Genomic DNA, 17,951 nt, shown 5'->3' on the forward strand with positions numbered 1-17,951 from the left:
GAGAGAGAGAGAGAGAAAGAGACAGAGACACAGAGACAGAGACACAGAGACACAGAGACAGAGACAGAGAGACAGAGACAGAGACAGAGAGACAGAGACTGACAGACATAGATGCACAGGAGCAAGCCAGTCAGCATTCCAGCACAGAGGAGGGATGGCTGCTAGGGGAGTTTTCTTTAGGGACACGGTGCCCAGCAGGCTGACCAGGCTCTGGTGGATGGCCCCATGTCCACATTCATCTGTCTGCTCCTTATCACCAAAACTCTGTAACTTCTGAGGTTCAGCAGACACTTACAGAGTAGAGCTGGCTCTCGTCCTTGCTTGTTTCCAAAGATTCCATTTTCCATTGGGGTTTCGACTTTGGAGTTATTATTATTTTTATTACTTTCTTGCTTGCTTAGTGATTCATTAAAGCAAATATTTTTGTTATTTCTTTTTGCCTGTTAAGCTATTTTTATTGAAAAGGTCATAGGTGCTCTTATAAGCTAAAAATGGGCTTCTTAGTTCCTTCTTTCTTGTTAATACACATAAATCAATTTTAATATCATTTTTTTGTTTTTTTGTTTCTTTATTATGGAAATCAAATTTTATTGGCTGTTGTATTCTTGTTTAGTCTGAGGCTTTTGAGATTGAAATAAAAATGACTCTAGAAATCTGATTTTAAAATACTGCTCTCCTTCCAACTAAATAGTTACTGTCTATGAGCCAAAAGCTGGGCCCAGAGTTCTTTCTCTGGCTTTCTCCTTTGCATCTAAATTAGCACATCTAAGAGGGGAGCCATATATGGTGCTCATGCCTGTAAGTCCAACACGCAGGAGGCTGAGGCAGGAGGACTACTGTGAGTTTGAAGACAGCCTGGGATACACAGAGAGTTCTAGTCTGTCCTTGGTCACAGAATCAGACGCTACTCAGAAAACCCAAATACATCCCTGCACCCCACACACCAGACACACATACACACATGTGTACACACACATACATGCTCATGAACACACACACATACACATTAGTGATTCATGAGACTAATTTTCATGAATTCACAAAATTGAACACTTTTTTTTACACTTGATAATTTCTGATATTTAAATATCTTTTCATAAATATTTGACTAAGGCACCTGGGTTTTTTTTTGTTGTTGTTGTTGTTATTGTTGTTGTTCTGCATCATTGAGAAAATTACTTACTGTCCCCATGGACTCGGTAAGTAATTTCCTTTTATGTAAAGTGGGAATTTGATGGTATCAATTCCTAAGTGCCACTGGCAAAGTTAAATGACCAGTGCTGGTGCTGGTTAAGACTGTGAATTCATGATACACAAAATCAATCACAGGACACTGAGAGCTTGTGCAGCTCCTGCAGGTTCCTGTTGTCATCCATGTCAGGACCCAAGCACCTCTCTTCCATTTTAACTCAGGTACGTGCCCATCAAGGATCTTCTGAGAATTTACGATAATCTCTATGGTCGGAAAGTCATCACCAAAAATGTCATTGTTGATTGCACATACCTCCAGTTCCTGGAAATGTAAGTGTGGCCTAGAAGGAAGGTTGCAGCTGACTCATGGGGGTTCCCTGAGCACCTTCTTCCTATTTTAGTTCCAGGGGTGCATTTCAAATTTAAGGATTTCTCTTCTGTGAAGGCATTTGAATGATAGAAGATACACATGGCTGGGCTGTCTCATCATTATTTGCTTTATTTTTCTGTAGAAACTGCAGCTCATGAAGATTCTTCTTTGTGTTGCAGGCATGGGGAGATGTTGGCTGTCTCCAAGGTAAAGATACGCCTTTTCTGAATCTTGGCTGAAGGATTATATGTAGATGGTGCAATGTCTTACTCTCCTGCCTCCTGCTGCAGCTCTATTCCACATACTCTACAAAGTCCCCATTTCTGGTGGAGCAGTTCCAAGACTATTTCCTCGGAGGTCTGGATGACATGGCGTTCTGGTCCACGAACATTTACCGTTTGACCAGCTTTATGCTGGAGAACGGGACCAGGTGAGTTTTGCCTTGCTAGATTCCCCACTCAAAGCTCAGCGTCTTCAGTTGATGAAACAATCAAAGGAAGGCAATCTCAGAAGTAGTGTCTGAAAGCCATCTGGGGAGAAAACAATGGAAACTATAAACTCTCTAAAACCTGACTGGGAGACACCTGGTTGAGAGACAGAAGGACAGAGAAGCAGACACGGTAGAACTGGGAATCACCGAGAAGTAGCTCACACACACCTCCCCTATGCTCCAAAACCAAATCATTGGTGGATAGTTTGTAGAGCACAGGCTCTGGAGGAGATGGATGGAGGGCATAGGTGGGATTGCTGCTTAGCATCTCCTGGGAGAGCATCACCTTTGTTTTGTCATCTTCAGGACCAGAACTACTCAGAGACCAAACACAGAGCATACAGGAAGTTAAATCTTTAGGAAGAACTGCCTGTAGGTCCCAGGAAGCCACTGTTGGTCAGAGAAACCACACATCATCAGCATTGGGCACACAACTGTCCCCCAGATGAGCTGCTGGGGGTTAAGAAGAGTAGGAAGCTTTGATGAAGCTCCTGCTGCAGGGAAGGGGTGGCACTTGAAGCTTGGCTGGGCCTGCAGAGTCAGCAGTGGGGACACAGGCTCTTTGCGCAAGAGCTATTCCCCAGAGCTGGTTCCAGGTCAGGAACTCAGAGTGTGGGTGTTGATAAGTTGATAAGCATAATATGTGATGTGTTCTTAAAGATCTTTGCAATATTCACACATTATTAATCATAATTACACATTGCTGATTTGAAATGAAATTCTCTTAAGTGCTAAGATTGACTTCTGCCTAATCCATGCAAATTTACTTGAAAGACTCAAGAAGGGATGATTTGGTAGGGACTAGCAATCTAATAGAAATCCTATTTAATTTAACCTGTTCTGTTACGTGCTGTGCATCCATGTGTGTAGGCATGTTTGCAGGTGTGTGCATGTGCACGCATGAGGAGATCTGAGGTTGATGTGGGTGTCTTCCTCAGTTACTCTCACCTTATACCTTGTGACAGGGTCCCTTGCTGAACTCTGAACTTTCTTATTGAAGATAATCAGACTAGCTAGCTCATTTGGAGGTCTCGTATCTCTATCCTCTGAGCACTCCCATTTCAGACTGGCTAACCTTTCATTTGTGTGAGTTCTGCAGGAAACCCCAGTCCTCACACTTAGACAGCAAGTGTTTCACCCTCTGAGTGATCTCCCCAGCTTCAAAGTCTTATTTCAATAGTGAGCAAAATCTCAAGTCAGACCTCTAAGCCCTTAGAGTGTACTTGTGTGTGTGTGTGTGTGTGTGTGTGTGTGTGTGTGTGTGTGTGTACATTCTGAAATCAGAATGCTCTCCTTTGCTTTTTGAGACAGGGTCTGCTATTGATCTGGATCTTGGTGGGTAGGCCTGGCAGCTATGCAGGCTGGCCATGGAGCCCCCGAGGTCTGCTTGACTCTGCAAGCCCCCATGCCAGGCCATGGGTGCTGGGAATCAAATACAGATTCTCATGTTTGCAACAACTGACTGAGTCATCTTCCGGGCCTGGCTGAAAGTATTTAGGTGCATGACGCATAGATGTAAAGAGGGTGGGGTTTAGAATTGGAGACATCTCCTTCTTACCACTGAGTTTTATGTCACAAGTTGCTAAGCCTCCTAAGCTTTGATTTCTTGTTAAATGGGGATGCTCACCATTCCATCTTGATGAGGCTGTGAGGAGTCCATGAGAACCCTTATGCAGAGCAGAGGGTTTAACAAGCAAGTGCTTACTAAGTGCTGGCTCCATGATCATGGTTGCTATTAGGTGGAAGCTAAGGTTTTATTGGTCAAACTCAGAATGTCCAGTCCTAATAGAGTAAGTAACCTCCATTCCTTCATCCTCTCTCACTCTCTCCCTTCCCCATTCCATCCCTCCCTCCCTCCCTCTTTTTCTTCCTCCCTCTTTCCCTCAGGCGCGCGCAACAGTCCTCAAGCCCCGCCCCATTTCTGGGTGACCTTGGACTATTTCTGTACTTAGCTAAGGAAGGACAGGTAGGAGAAGCAGCAGAGGAGCACAGCTCTTATCTCTGTTCTGCACACACACAGAAAGGGAGAGGGGTGGGGGAGATAGCAGAATTCAGAATTATGGGAAATTTAAAGAAGGTTCTAGAAGCAAAGAAAAAAATCACAACAGAAGAAATGTATTTGTTTTTATTTACCAGCATCATTCCAGCTCGATAAGAGTACTTACCTTTTAAAATGCATTTTAAAGTGCATGCATTTACTTGACGCATACAGTAGGCTTCCCCCACACACACCCCCACCCCCACCCCCCGAAGAAACAGGGAAATGGTGGTTACGCCCCAGCTGCAACTTGCCGCATTGCCTTCTGACTCCAGCGGTGGAGCAAGAGGACTCACAGAGAAAGCCTTTTCCTCGGCTCAGGGTTGGCAGGATGGGTCTGGAAAATGTGTGTGCACTCATGCAGGAAAAATGGAGTCACAGCATCCCTAGGAAAATGAAGATGATCATATTAGCTAAAATGAGCCAAACTCAAAACATCAAGTTTTCTCTCATGTGTAGGACCTAGAAAACACAGAAACCATGCAATGTAAGGAGGAGCAGGATTTGTGAGAGGGAGAAGGGAAGTGGGCAGATGGAAGTGGATGGTGGTTATGGTCTCAGTATACAATATATATATGAATTATGACATAAGACATATGAATTATGACACATGATAATGTGATTATCGTCTCAGCATGTGATATGTTGAATTGAAGTGTCATTATGAGACCAGTCACTTTACACAATGAACACATCATCCTGAAAGAAAGAGCTGGGCTGTAGCTCGCTTAGTGGAATGCATGAGGAAAGCGTGCCGTCAGCTCCTCCTACTGTCTCCCCATTCCCTTCCCAGCCCCTGGCTTTCCCTTGCTGTAAAGCCCTCACGCTTCTCCTAGCCTCCTCCAGTGGCCTCCACAGAGGCCTTCAAAGTCCCGTTGCTTCCATAGTGTCCACACCCACTCCCGTGAAGTCTCTTTTCGAATGAGGTCATCCTTTACATTTTCCAATGCCTTCTCGCTTATAGAAGAGATACCCGATTTCCTACTTAATTGCTGAATCTGTAGAATTTTGTAAGAGAATGAAATTGATCTTTTTTGGTGTAACTGGCATAACTGGGCAAAGGTGCTGTAGCTGGGACCCAGTTTGCATCATATTCTCAGACTCTGAGCATTTCATGTTTACCTGCAAGCTTGGCAGAGGAGCCAGGAGGGCGGAGGAAGGCTTGGCTAGAGAGACATGGGCTCACCATCCAAATGGCCTGGCAATGAACTCTCTAAGCCTACGGGAGTGGGTTAAAGGTGCCTCCATTGGCACAATGGATAGATAGCACATTGAACTCATAGTGACAAGAGTGATTTAAAGCACATCACTGATTACCTGTTAAGATCATGCTTAGATGGGGGGAAGGAAGAAAAGTGCCTAACTCCTTCCTCTGTTTTCCCAGTGACTGCAACCTGCCTGAGAACCCTCTGTTCATCTCCTGTGATGGCAGGAGGAACCACACCCTCAGGTAAGTGGGACCAGAAGAGTGCCTCTCTAGATGGGCTGCTACAGAGCTGGTGGAGCATGGGGTCTTCAGACCAGTGGATGTAGGTTCCTAGTCTAGCCGAGCCATTTACAGCCAGGTGACTTTCAAACACGGTGGCGACTGTTTGAGCTACAACTTTCCTTTCTGACAACGAAGAAAAGACATCTACAATCCTGGAATACTGGCATGGACTACAGAGGGTAGCGGGTGTAAGACAGGTGCAGGCAGTGAGTTGCTCACTAAAGGGGTAGTTTTATGATGGTTTTATGATTGCTATCCTTATTATTTTGATTTATGAACCTTACCTAGGTTCTATCCTAAAAAAGCACTTTCTTGAGAAGGTGAAGAGAAGTGCTCTTTGGAAATTTCTGAGGAACAGGTCTGGTTTCCATTGTTAGAGCTGGTATCTCCTGCTGGAGCTAGGTACCAACATCCAAATCATGATGCTTTCATGAAGGAACATCATTCGTTATCAGTAAAACAAAACAATAGCATACATAATAATAATACTTGGAGATGGTCATTATACCAGGAACTCAGAGTGCATGGCCTGAGAGCTGTCTGGGTACTGAACATGTTATTGTAAATATGGTTGAGCATTGGGTAGCAAAGGGCCGGCTGCTCTGAGGATTTACCACAATGGCCCAACCAGGGCCCAGTGGAGTTTCCTTGTAGAACCAATGAGATGTTTTATTTTTTTTAAGATTTATTTATTGTTATATGTAAGTATACTGTAGCTGTCTTCAGACACACTAGAAGAGGGTGTCAGATCTCATTACAGATGGTTGTGAGCCACCATGTGGTTGCTGGGATTTAAACTCAGGACCTTTGGAAGAGCAGTCACTGCTCTTAACCACTGAGCCATCTCACCAGCCCGAATCTTTTTTTAAGCTTTATTTATTTTATTTACATGAGTACACTGTAGCTGTCTTCAGACACACCAGAAGAGGGTGTCAGATCCCATTACAGATGGTTGTGAGCCACCATGTGATAGCTGGGATTTGAACTCAGGACCTCTGGAAGAGTAGTCAGTGCTCTTAACCACTGTGCTATCTCTCCAGCCCGCGAATGAGATGTTTAAGAGCAAAACCCCTAAATAATCTAGATAGTAAAGTGAGAGCTTTCCCGTGACACATCCTAAGGAGATTTAGCGTGTTGTGAGAATTAAAAGGTAAAGGAAAGGTTCTGCCAATCTCCTATTGTTTAATTCACTTAAAGTAACTCCAGTCATATATATATTCTTTATGATTGTTGATATGTATATATATATATGTGTGTATATATATGTGTACATATATATACACACACACACACATATATATATATATATATATATATATATATATATATATATATATAGCATCTTTAGGTTAAGCTTACTGTCTGTGGCTGTTAGAGTCCCTCCTCCTCTGGTGTCCCCCTTACTCTTAAGCATCCTGAAGCCTTGGTAGCTCTTCTAGGCACCAGTGGTATAGGCTGTCTAAGATATGTGATTTTTTTTTTTCAAAGACAGCTTCTCATGTAGTCCAGGCTAGCCTTGAACTCCTGATTTTTCCAATGTCTACCCTTCTTCTCTAAGTGCTAGCATTACAGGCATGTGCCACTGAACCCAGTTCAAGACCTCTGAACTAGAAAATTTATTTATTTATTTTTAAAACAGGATTTCTTTTTATAGTTTGGCTGTCTTGGAACTCACTATGTAGACCAGGCTGGACTTGAACTCAAAAAGTTCTGCCTGTCTCTGCTTCCTGAGTGCTGGGATTAAAGGTGTGCACAACAGATGGGCTAGAAAATATTTTAGCCGGGTGGTGGCGGCGCACGCCTTTGATCCCAGCACTTGAGAGGCAGAGGCAGGTGAATTTCTGAGTTCAAGGCCAGCCTGGTCTACAGAGTGAGTTCCAGGACAGCCAGGGCTACACAGAGAAACCCTGTCTTGGAAAAAAAAAAAAGAAAAGAAAATATATTTTAATGAGACAACGGATTATAGCTCTTGTCTTGACGGATGGGTCAGTCTGCCTGCATGCTGCCATCCTTAGGAGGTCGAGAGCTGTCTTAACCTCTTTAGTGAAACATGCAACACATTTATAGTGTGGTATTCTAGAAGTACTTTTACTCCTACTGTGAGTTCCGAGACCACAGGAAATCCCTTCTTCCTCTTCCTGTTCTTCTTCTCCCTCCTCTTTCTCCTCCTCCTCCTCCTCCTCCTCCTTCTTCCTCCTACCCTGCTCCTTCTCTTCTCCTCTTCCTCCCTCCTCCCTTTCCCTCCTTTTCCTCCTCCTCTTCTTTCTGTTGTTGGGTGTTGAACCCACCAGGGTCCATGCACATACCAAATGCACATTCTGCAATACACACAGCCCCAGAAACATCAGGTTTTGTGAGGGCTGGCTTCTAAGCCTTAGAAATATACTTGTCAAAAGATTTTGTGGAACGAAGGATTTTCTAAAGGTATGTTTTCTGTCTTTTCATTGTCTCGATGTTAAAATCCCAGGATCTCAGCCAGTATTACCATGTTTGATCATTCCATTGCTCTCTCTTTCCAGTGGCTCAAAAGTGCAGAAAAATGATTTTCACAGGAATTTGACCATGTTCATCAGTAAAGACATAAGGAAAAACCTCAACTACACAGAAAGAGGCGTGTTCTACAGCACAGGCTCCTGGGCCCCGGTGAGAACTTCCTGTTAGCTGAAGGAGGGTGGACCACTCTCTCAACAGCTTGCCTATAAAGTCTTTGTGTACTGCTGTCTACACGAGTATCTGGGCTTGTGCCAGGGCACAGTGTCCTTGGTCTCTAAGTGTGGTGCATTCCAGAGATGCCCTAAGACATGAAGGTGGGCTGGTCACAGGGCTCTGGACATCTAGGCTGGTCCTGCTTTGACCCTAGGCAAGTGCTTACTCCTTAGACTTCCTACATAGTCCCCCATGCTGCCAGATACACTGCATGTGAAATGTATCCATAGGGTCATTTTTTCCCCCTTTAGACAAAAATCATACTTCATAGTTAAGGCTAGCCTCAAACTCATGGCATTCTTGGCCTTCCTGTCTCAGCTTTCTGGGTGCTGGGATTACAGGCATGTGCTACCATGTCCCCACCACATGGGATCTTCTCTCCCCAGTTAAACTTCCTTGGAAATGACTTCACAGACATGCCCAGAGGTGGATCCCCTAGGTGATTCTAAAGCAATGGAGATTAACATCAAAGAGAGTTGGCATTCCCAGTGTCCGTCCTGAGAGTTGATAGTTTACAATAGATGATGCAGTGTTTTCTGCATGGTTGCACAAGCCAGAGCTGGGAATTAGACTAAGCAGTTTGTATGCATTCCGCTGGCAGGATGATAGGAGGGAGGACAAAGGACATGTTGTTTGTCTGCAGGTCCTTATATCAGTCCTTGTCCTGAGCCGGGGCTGGCTGTCCTGCCTTCGTGTTCTTAGCTCTGTCTGTTTTACTGTACTCTACCAGAGGCTAGGAAGTCTTCTTTGGTCTTATGTTACCTTTTGGTGAGTTTAGAATTGTTCTCCCTTGATGTGGATGGATCAAGAGTTTATTCAGCTTGCTAAGGACCACCCTGGTTTGAGTGTGTGTCTTTGTAGACAGGACTTCAAGACAAAGAGGTAGTTTTATGTAGTGCCTGCACTGGTGATCCCACCACTTGGGATGCTGAGGCAGGAGGATTACTGTGAGTTGAGGCCAACTGTGGGTATAGAATGAGATGTTGTCTTCAGACAAAAACAAAACTAAATAAAAGAAAAAGGGAACTTTAGAATTTCAAGCCTTGTCTACAGAGTGAGTTCCAGGACAGCCAAAAACCAAAAAAAAAAAAAAAAAAAAAAAAAGAAGGTGGGGATTTTTGGAATCCAAGTGTTTTATTTGGTTCATTTGTTTGAGAAAAACGAACCATCTGTTTAACAAACATAATTCTGATTCCAGATTGAACAGACTTGCCTTTCCTAAAATTTGGTCTGTGAAAATTCTCTTGTTAGCCAGACATGCCTTTTAGTCTCAGCACTCAGGAAGCAGAGCCAGGCAGCTCTCCATGAGTTCTACACACGGCCTACACAGCGAGTGTTAGGCCAAAAGAGCCTTACAGTGAGATGATCTTTTATTGGGTGTGAATCTTCAAATCAATGCAGAGGCAGGCTTTGAGGAAATCCTAGCTGACTCTTCCCCTGTAGCCCATCCTCTCAGCCTATACCCCTGCCATCATCCCTCAGCCCATTTCAGCGTGACTTTGCTGTCCCTACTGCCTGGCCTGAGCTAGCACATCAATATGAAGGTCTGTTCTCTGTCAGCACTTGTGTCCCATGACTCCTGTTGATGATGCTGTGCATCTAAAGCAACCTTTCATTTCAGGAATCCGTAACCTTTATGTACCAGACTCTGGAGAGGAACCTGAGGTTGATGTTTACGGGCAGCTCTCAGACACCTCTGAAGCATGTCTCCAGCCCCTCTGCCTCCTACACCCTGTCCATCCCCTATGCTAGGCTCGGCTGGTAAGAATGAGCTCATGAGACTGGGAATGTTGAATCCCACTCAGCCCTTCATCAGCGTTGGGGTGGCATCATTGGTGTTAACCAGGCACACAAGTCTGTCAATCTTAATTTCCCTGTATTTTAGAAGAAATTAGGAAGCAGAACATGGATTTATTTCAAGTTTGGGTGAACTGGAAGACAGAAAGAAACCTAATTCACTTCTGTCTTAATAAGGGTTTTACTGCTGTGAACAGATACCATGAACAAGGTAACTCTTATAAGGACAACATTTAATTGGGGCTGGTTTACAGGTTCAGAGATTCAGCCCATTATCATCAAAGCAGGAACATGCCAGAGTCCAGGCAGGCATGGTGCAGGAGGAGCTGAGAGTTCTACATCTTCATCTGAAGGCTGCTAGAAGACTGACTCCCATGGGCTTAGGAGGAGGGCTCATTGCACACGCCCATAGTGTCATACTTTCCTCCAACAAGGCCACACCTATTCCAACAAGGCCACACCTTCTAATAGTGCCACTCTCTAGGCCAAGCATATTTAAACCACCATACCTTCCTACTGAACTGGGGCTATCTTACAGTTATAGAAGCTTGGGGACAAAGACTGGAACATGAGTTGATTTAATTATAAGACATCGTCCTTGCCCCTCTCCTGGACTTCAAGTTGCCTCCATTTTGTGCAAATCCAGACTTAGGAAAAATAGAGTCTGCCTTGGCTTGTGTTCTACCACTGTGATAAAACACCATGATCAAAAGCAACTTGGGGAGGAAAGTGATTGCCTGGATTGTATGTCCAGAACACAGTCTATCATCAGGAAAAACCAAGGCAGGAACTGAACCAGGGCAGGAACCTGGAGGTAGGAACTGAGTCAGAGGTTATGGAGGGTGCTGCTTACTGGCTTGTCCTTTGTGGCCTGCTCAGCCTGCTTTCTTATACAACCCAGTACCACCTGCTAAGGGATGGCACTGCCCAAAGCAGGCTGGACCACCCATATCCATCATTAATCAAGAAAATTATGCAGTTTTCTCAACTGAAGTCCCCTCTTTCCAGATGAGCCTGGTTTATATCAAGCTGGCAAAAATCTAACCAGCATGGGGTTATTTAAAAAAAAATGTTTTTAAGACTTTTTTAAAAAATGTATGTATTTGAGTGTTTTTTCTGAATATATGTTATGTGCACCCTGTGTGTGTGCTTGGTGCCCCTGAGGGCATCATATTTCCTGTAACTATAGTTACAGGCAGTTATGAGCCACTATGTGGGTGCCCAGTGCAAATATTCTTGATTACAGAGCCATCTCTCCAGCCCCAGAAAATTGATGTGTAAACACCCCCATTTTTGAAAGAGAAAAGAGTTATGTTTGGTGCAGTGAAGTGCAAGGTCCCCAGGCTGGCAGAGTTCTTTGTCTGGAGTCCCGTTCTTCACAGAGGGATAGAGTTGGAAGCCTTTTTGTGTTATCTTTTGAAAGTAACTCATTTCTTCAGTGCCTGTTAAACACACTAATATTACAAGTGAAAAAGGATAAGCCGGAAAGCCAAAGAGGGAGGCATAAAGGTGTCTCTCCAGAATGTCTCTTCTTCAACAGGGCTCCAGCAGAGGACCCTGGTTGAGTTGAACATATATTTTTTTTCTCTATATTGTAGACACTCAGAAAGGCAGAGGCAGATGTATATCTGAGTTTGAGGCCAATCTGGTAAATATAGTGAGGTAAATATAGTGAGTTCCCAGACACGTAGAGAGATCCTGTCTCAAAACAAGCAAATGAAGAAACCCATCCAAAACAAACCCAAAACAAACCCAAACCGTATTTTCTAATCAGTTCATCATCATCAGAAAATCACTAATTTCATGGCTAAGCTATGTAAGTTCCAATAGTTCTTTACAGTTGGCCAAATATATTTAAGCACCAGGATCTTTCATTTTGCTAAGTAATTGCAACACTCAAGTGTCATTTTGTAGAATGTCTTCCAGGCCCCAGTGTTCTTGGGGACTTAACATGGGCTTTCCTGAGTAGTGCAATGATGCTCCAAGAATGCGAGCAGAGAGTCAGGAAGATTTGAATACCATTGCTTCTGGTGAGAGCCTGGTACCCAGTGATCATGTTGTAGAGGGAGTTGGGGGGAGGGGCGTGGATCTTCTGATTTTGAATGCAGCCAGGTGATGAAAGTGACTGTTCTGGATGATTTGGCAACACTGCTGTGTCTTCTCAGAATGGTTTCTGTAGTAATAGTATTACAAAAAAAAAATCCTGGTGTGGGGGTTTCTACCCACCTTAGACTCTTTATGTTCCCCGATGAAACACACACACACACACACACACACACACACACACACACACACACACCACAGCCTTTATATTTTAAAATATGTCTAATCAGCACAATAGCTGGGCAGCTGCCTACCCTCCATGCTGTTAGAACCCATTTCCCTACGGCTAACACCGAATCATCAGTACTTACTATGTTTCATCTGGGCTGCTCTTAACTCCAATCGGCCAGCCCACATGACCACATTTACTCCTATCCCATGGTGGCTCGCTCTCGTCCTCCTGAGCAATCTTCTTCTCCCATGGCAGCATCTTTCTTCTCTATCCCCTTCTCATGGTCTCCTCTCTCTAATCAAGCTTCCTTATTGCTCTTCTGCCCAGCTATTGGCTGCCAGCATCTTTATTCATTCACCAATCAGAATTAACCTGGGGTCAGGGTCTCAGAGGCCACTCCAGATCTTGGAGGTCAGCCCTTAGCATTGCAATAATCAGTAAAAGACAAAACCTCAACCGGATTCCAATGGCCCTTTATTTGGGGGGTACACTGATACATGCAGCAAGCACCAGGGGCTGGGAGGTGAATTCTGCCTCTCTGCTGCCATTCACATGTGAGAGAAGGTTCTTCTTAGCCACCTCCCTAAAAGAGCCAAAGGCAGGAATGGCAGCCACAAGCAGGGCCTTGCTCACTGGCTAGTCTAGCCCCAGGGGCTGTGTGCTAGCCTTTGCCATTCTGCCAGAATCTTAGAAATGGCTTTGTACTTTCCCCTATGCCTTATTACTTGTTCTTTCCATGGCCATGTGAACTAGAATAAGCAAAACTTTTGTTCTTTTCAGCCCTGGGATCAAGTGTGAACCATTGACTGCCATCTCTGTAACCAGTCACAAGTGCCACTTAGAAGTATCATTTACTTGATACAAATACACAGCTCTCAGCTCCTGAGAGCCAACTGAGTGACCGTGGTCTAAGAGCACAGGTTCAGGTTGCTGCAATACTGTGTTCCAACGTGGTAACAATTTCATGAAGTTTTTATAATGACAGAACACACTTTAAAATATATATTGGTAGTGCCAGGCATGGTGGCATATTCTTTAGTCCCAGCACTTGGGAGGCAAGGCCGGAGGATCTCTATGAGTTCTGGACCAGCCTGATCTACATAGTGAGTTCCAGGTTAGCTGAGGCCACATAGGGAGAGACCCTGTCCCAAAACAAACAAACAATCAAACAAACAAAACACACACACACACACACACACACACACTACCACCACCAACAAACTCTCTTGGTGGGAACACCAAGCTGGCTGGTTAGATTATAATGGCTGCTACAGACCTCACATGGTATCCATAACCAAACTTTGGGCTTGGTTTGCTAATACATCCCCAAAGGATTTCCGCGATCACTTCAAGGATTTGAGGTCAGACATAGTTGGGCAATGAATGGCCGCTGAGATGCCAAAGACAGTCCGAGATAATTTGGCTCCAGATCTGCAGCATTTCAACTCTCTACGATCAGGAACTTCCCATCAACCTTAGGAGTATCAGTTCACTGCTAAAGATGTTGGCTACCTAATTTAAGCCCCCAAACTGGGCTGTGTTGGTAGTGTAGAAGTAAACCATGTATTTGATTAGGAAACAATGGATCTCAGTGGCTGTTTATAGGACAGCTCAGAGGGTGTTCTTCGTCTATTCTGGTTCTGTGGTCCAGAAAGACCCAGGGGCCTCTAGCTGTCCATTTTGTTTTGTTTCCCCTTATAGAGTGACTCTGAATCCCACAAATGATATAGCCCCCCCACCTCCTACATGAATGTTCCCAGAAGTCGTGCAGACTGTAGAGTCAGTTGGGAAAGCTAAGTGGCTGGGTTCTACAGAGGAGAGCAAGCGGTGTGACTGTAGCCCTCAGCTCTCTCCTTCTCTAAGGGTTATGACCTCAGCTGACCTCAACCAGGATGGGCACGGCGACCTCGTGGTGGGTGCACCAGGCTACAGCCACCCTGGCCGCTTCCAGATTGGGCGGGTGTACATCATCTATGGCAATGATTTGGGCCTGCCCCCCATCGACCTGGACTTAGACAAGGAGGCCCATGGGATCCTGGAGGGCTTCCAGGTGAGACGCCCTATCACATCTTTCCTCTCATAGGAGTGAGTGAGCCACTGCTGATATTTTGAAATGTTTTCGTTGTTTTTCTTTTTCTGGTACTGAGAATTAAATCCAAGGCTTCACGCATGACAGACAAGCGCCCTATCGCAGGGCTTACCTCATTCAGGCTACTACACAAGCACTCTTGCTGAGCCCTGCCCACAGCTCCTCACTGAGGGTACTAGGCAAGCATTCTACCTCTTGAGTGCCCCTCATTTCCTCACTGAGGGGTACTGTGAGGCATTCTTCTACTGAGCTCTTCAATGGGTACTCTTCTACCCCAGCACCTCAGTGGGGGTACTAGACAAGTACTCTACTGCTGAGCATCCTCCTCCCCATGTTAGAGGACTCTGGGTCAGCATTCCACCCAATAAACTCAGCATACTGAGCTATACTCCCAGACCTTCTCTTGGGGGTCTAGTGCTCTATCACTGAGCCATGCTCCAGCCTCTCACTGCGGGATTCTAGGTAGGTGTTATATCACTGAATAACCCCTCAACCTATTGCTGGAAGATTCTAGGCCATCGTTCTACCACTTAGCCACACTCTCAGCTCTTCACAGGGGATTACAGGCATGCGCTTTATCTCTGAGCCATGCCCTCAGCCTCTTTTATCTCTGAGCCACACCCTCAGCCTCTCATTGCAGGGGTTCTGGGATAGCATTCTACCACTAAGCCACTGCCCCCAGTCTTATGTGACTCGTTTCGAGGTTTGCTCTCCAGCTGAGCCACTAGTAAGGAGAATAATTACAGTAACAGTTGGCAGCCCACACCCATGCAATGCTAGTCATCATTAGAATCACCTTCATTGCACGGGTCTCCATCTGTTACTAATTTCGAATGTAAAATTGAATGCCTTCACCAAACATACATGCTGTTTAAAACAGCTTCAAGTAGACATTCTGGATCTGAGTTCTTTTCTATTTTAAGAGACAGGGTCTCAGGCTGGAGAGATGGCTCAGTGGTTAAGAGCGCTGGCTGCTCTTCCAGAGCTCATGCATTCAATTCCCAGCCACCACATGGTGGCTCACAACCATCTGTAATGGGATCTGATGCCCTCTTCTGGTGTATCAGTGACAGCTCATATACATAAAATAAATAAATCACACACATATCTATATCTATATATCTACTTATCTATATAATCTATATCAATCTATACATATATATGTAGAGAGACAGAGGGAGAGGGAGAGAGAGACAGAGACAGAGAGAGGAGAGAGAGAGAGAGAGAAAGAGAGAGAGAGAGAGAGAGAGAGAGAGAGAGAGAGAGAGAGAGAGACTCACACTGTAGCCTAGGCTGTCCTGGAATTCACTATGTAGCCCCCAGGTTGGCCTTGAACTCCTCAATGTCTATTCTTCCAAGGGCTTGGGTTGGTAGTATGAAAAGCTGTAGTTTCTTGATGCTACAGTGTCGTGGTAAAGACAGAATTCCTATATGCTCTTCACCATCCCCCTCCCCCCGCCTGCCCCCACCCCTGTAACCATCGTGTTAGGGAGTGTTTGTAAAGTAAACAGCTGCTGTGGGCCTGTCTCTGAGCTCCAGGCTTTCCTTGTGTTTCATTGCTTTGCTTCAAGAAGGTTTTCATCAGGAAGGACAACCCAGTCACTGCTGATGTTTATAAGGGAACCAGAGGGTTCGTTCATCTTGGGAACACTTAGGGCTCTGGACGGCCAGTACACAGACACAGAAGTCATCTGCCATCTCAGTAGCAAGGAGGGACACCAAGCCTCGTTGCTAGTCACAGAAGAGGCTTTGGTGGCATTGGCCTGGCCCTGAATCTCTGAGTGTCAAGGGCCTGAGATTAGGAACCTCGATTTGGGGGGTCAATGGTGGCTGCATGACTAGGCAAGTCACTTCTTCATTGCTAGCTATTAATGCTGTGCAGAGAGGAGAAAAGATGTCATCACGCCTGTCTGTGAAGACAAGTTAAAAGCTCACAGGGTTTGAGATCTAGGTTAGGCTCTGATGAAAGCTGTCCTGGCCCTGCCATGTGGAAGCGAGTTGCCTGCCCAGGGTAGGAGGTCACCCTGTAAAGGCTGTTCCATTTTATGGAGTCTTCTGATATCACAGGAAATATTTACAAACTGAGTTAAGCTGTCCTGTCCTTCCTGCTGCGCAGTCACTGCTGTTAAACAGGTAAAGTCTAAAATTCTGGGCAGTGGCTTCCTGCGTGATAAGCCCTCTCAAAGTCCACATGGGAGAGGGGGTGTGATGGCTCTACAGTGCCCTTCTCTCATGCAATCTTTGGCAGTTTGGAAGATGGCTAGAAGAAGGCGTGGACTAGACTTTGGAAGCCTGTGGCCAGCCTTGTGTCATCATGAGCCTCCCTGTGTCCTTGGCTACCATGGAGGATTAGGATTGCTATTTCAAAGCTACTCTGTGCTTTGCTGTGAACGAGTGGCTGAATATCAGGAGGGCCTCATGACAGCTGCTGGAGATGACACAGCCCATCTGCAAGGGCAAGACTTAGCTCATCACTGGTCCCCACCCAGTCCTAGCATACATGCCTGGAGTTAACCTCTGTTCTCTATCATATTCCTGGGTCATCATCAAGAGGCCAGATGCCACAGATACCATTGCATACACCACAGGACTTAGTCAATAGACAATATATGAGGCACTGGGCCATATGTGATATGGCAACATTACCATAGCCAGATGGTTCCCTGTGGTATAAGCTGTGGAGAACACAGAGAAGTTATGAGTTAGGCTTAGGCTGATTTTAGACCAGAGGAGGAAAAATAGATATAGAGAAAAATCTATGTTGGGAACAAACTGTGTTAAAATAGAACCAGTTTTTCCTCTTATGAATGGGGTGTGAGGTTAATAACCATAGCACCTAACTTAATCCACGTTAAAGCTCAGTAGAATTTCCTGCCACCATGGGCAGGTTCCACAGCTGTGCTCTGTAATGTTGAGAACCTTTGAAAAAGGACGCTTGCATATGTGAAATGGGGCCACTGCAGCTGGGAGACTGGTTTTGTATTGTTTTCTTTAAACAGAAATATAGTAGCCATCTTAGGCTGGCAGCCACCACGCCAGGCAGTGTGGCTCTGCCTGTATGTCATGAGTGTTCAACAGAAGTCAGGTGCTGTGCTGGTGTTGTGGGACTGTTACTTAAATACTTTCATGCCTGGTGGTCTAGGCATGATAACCTAGTTACTCAAGAAGCTGAAACAGAAGGGAGGGTCACAAGTTCAAGGCCTGCCCAAGGTACAAAGTGAGTTCAAGGACAGCTTGGGTAATTTAGTAAGACCCTGTCTTAAAATGAAAAAAATACACACACACACACACACACACACATACACACATACAGACACAGGTCTGGGGATATAGTTTAATGGTTGAGCACTTGCCTAGCATGTGTGAGACATTCCATTCAACCCCAAACACCCTCCCCGCCCAGGGGATACTGTAGTGTGGGTTGGAGTACATAAGACCATTTCTACAAATCTAGAGCTCACAAGAGCTGACTGTTTTCTTATACTTCAGCTTCTCAAGATAGACAG

At 45.1% G+C, this 17,951-nt stretch overlaps 1 protein-coding gene across 3 annotated transcripts in view; it reads left to right on the forward strand.

Moving 5' to 3' along the window:
- Positions 1–17,951, forward strand: part of Gpld1 (glycosylphosphatidylinositol specific phospholipase D1) — a 47,807-nt gene that overhangs the window by 18,187 nt on the left and 11,669 nt on the right. For all 3 annotated transcript variants that reach the window (XM_031358125.1, XM_031358124.1, XM_031358126.1), the window contains exons 9-15: positions 1,414–1,521; positions 1,741–1,768; positions 1,852–1,991; positions 5,474–5,539; positions 8,098–8,221; positions 9,906–10,045; positions 14,220–14,406. In XM_031358125.1, the coding sequence (XP_031213985.1) occupies positions 1,414–1,521; positions 1,741–1,768; positions 1,852–1,991; positions 5,474–5,539; positions 8,098–8,221; positions 9,906–10,045; positions 14,220–14,406 (793 nt within the window). The remainder of the gene's footprint in view (positions 1–1,413; positions 1,522–1,740; positions 1,769–1,851; positions 1,992–5,473; positions 5,540–8,097; positions 8,222–9,905; positions 10,046–14,219; positions 14,407–17,951) is intronic.

This window comes from Mastomys coucha, unplaced genomic scaffold (genome assembly GCF_008632895.1).
Source record: "Mastomys coucha isolate ucsf_1 unplaced genomic scaffold, UCSF_Mcou_1 pScaffold7, whole genome shotgun sequence".
Classification (NCBI taxonomy): domain Eukaryota; kingdom Metazoa; phylum Chordata; class Mammalia; order Rodentia; family Muridae; genus Mastomys; species Mastomys coucha.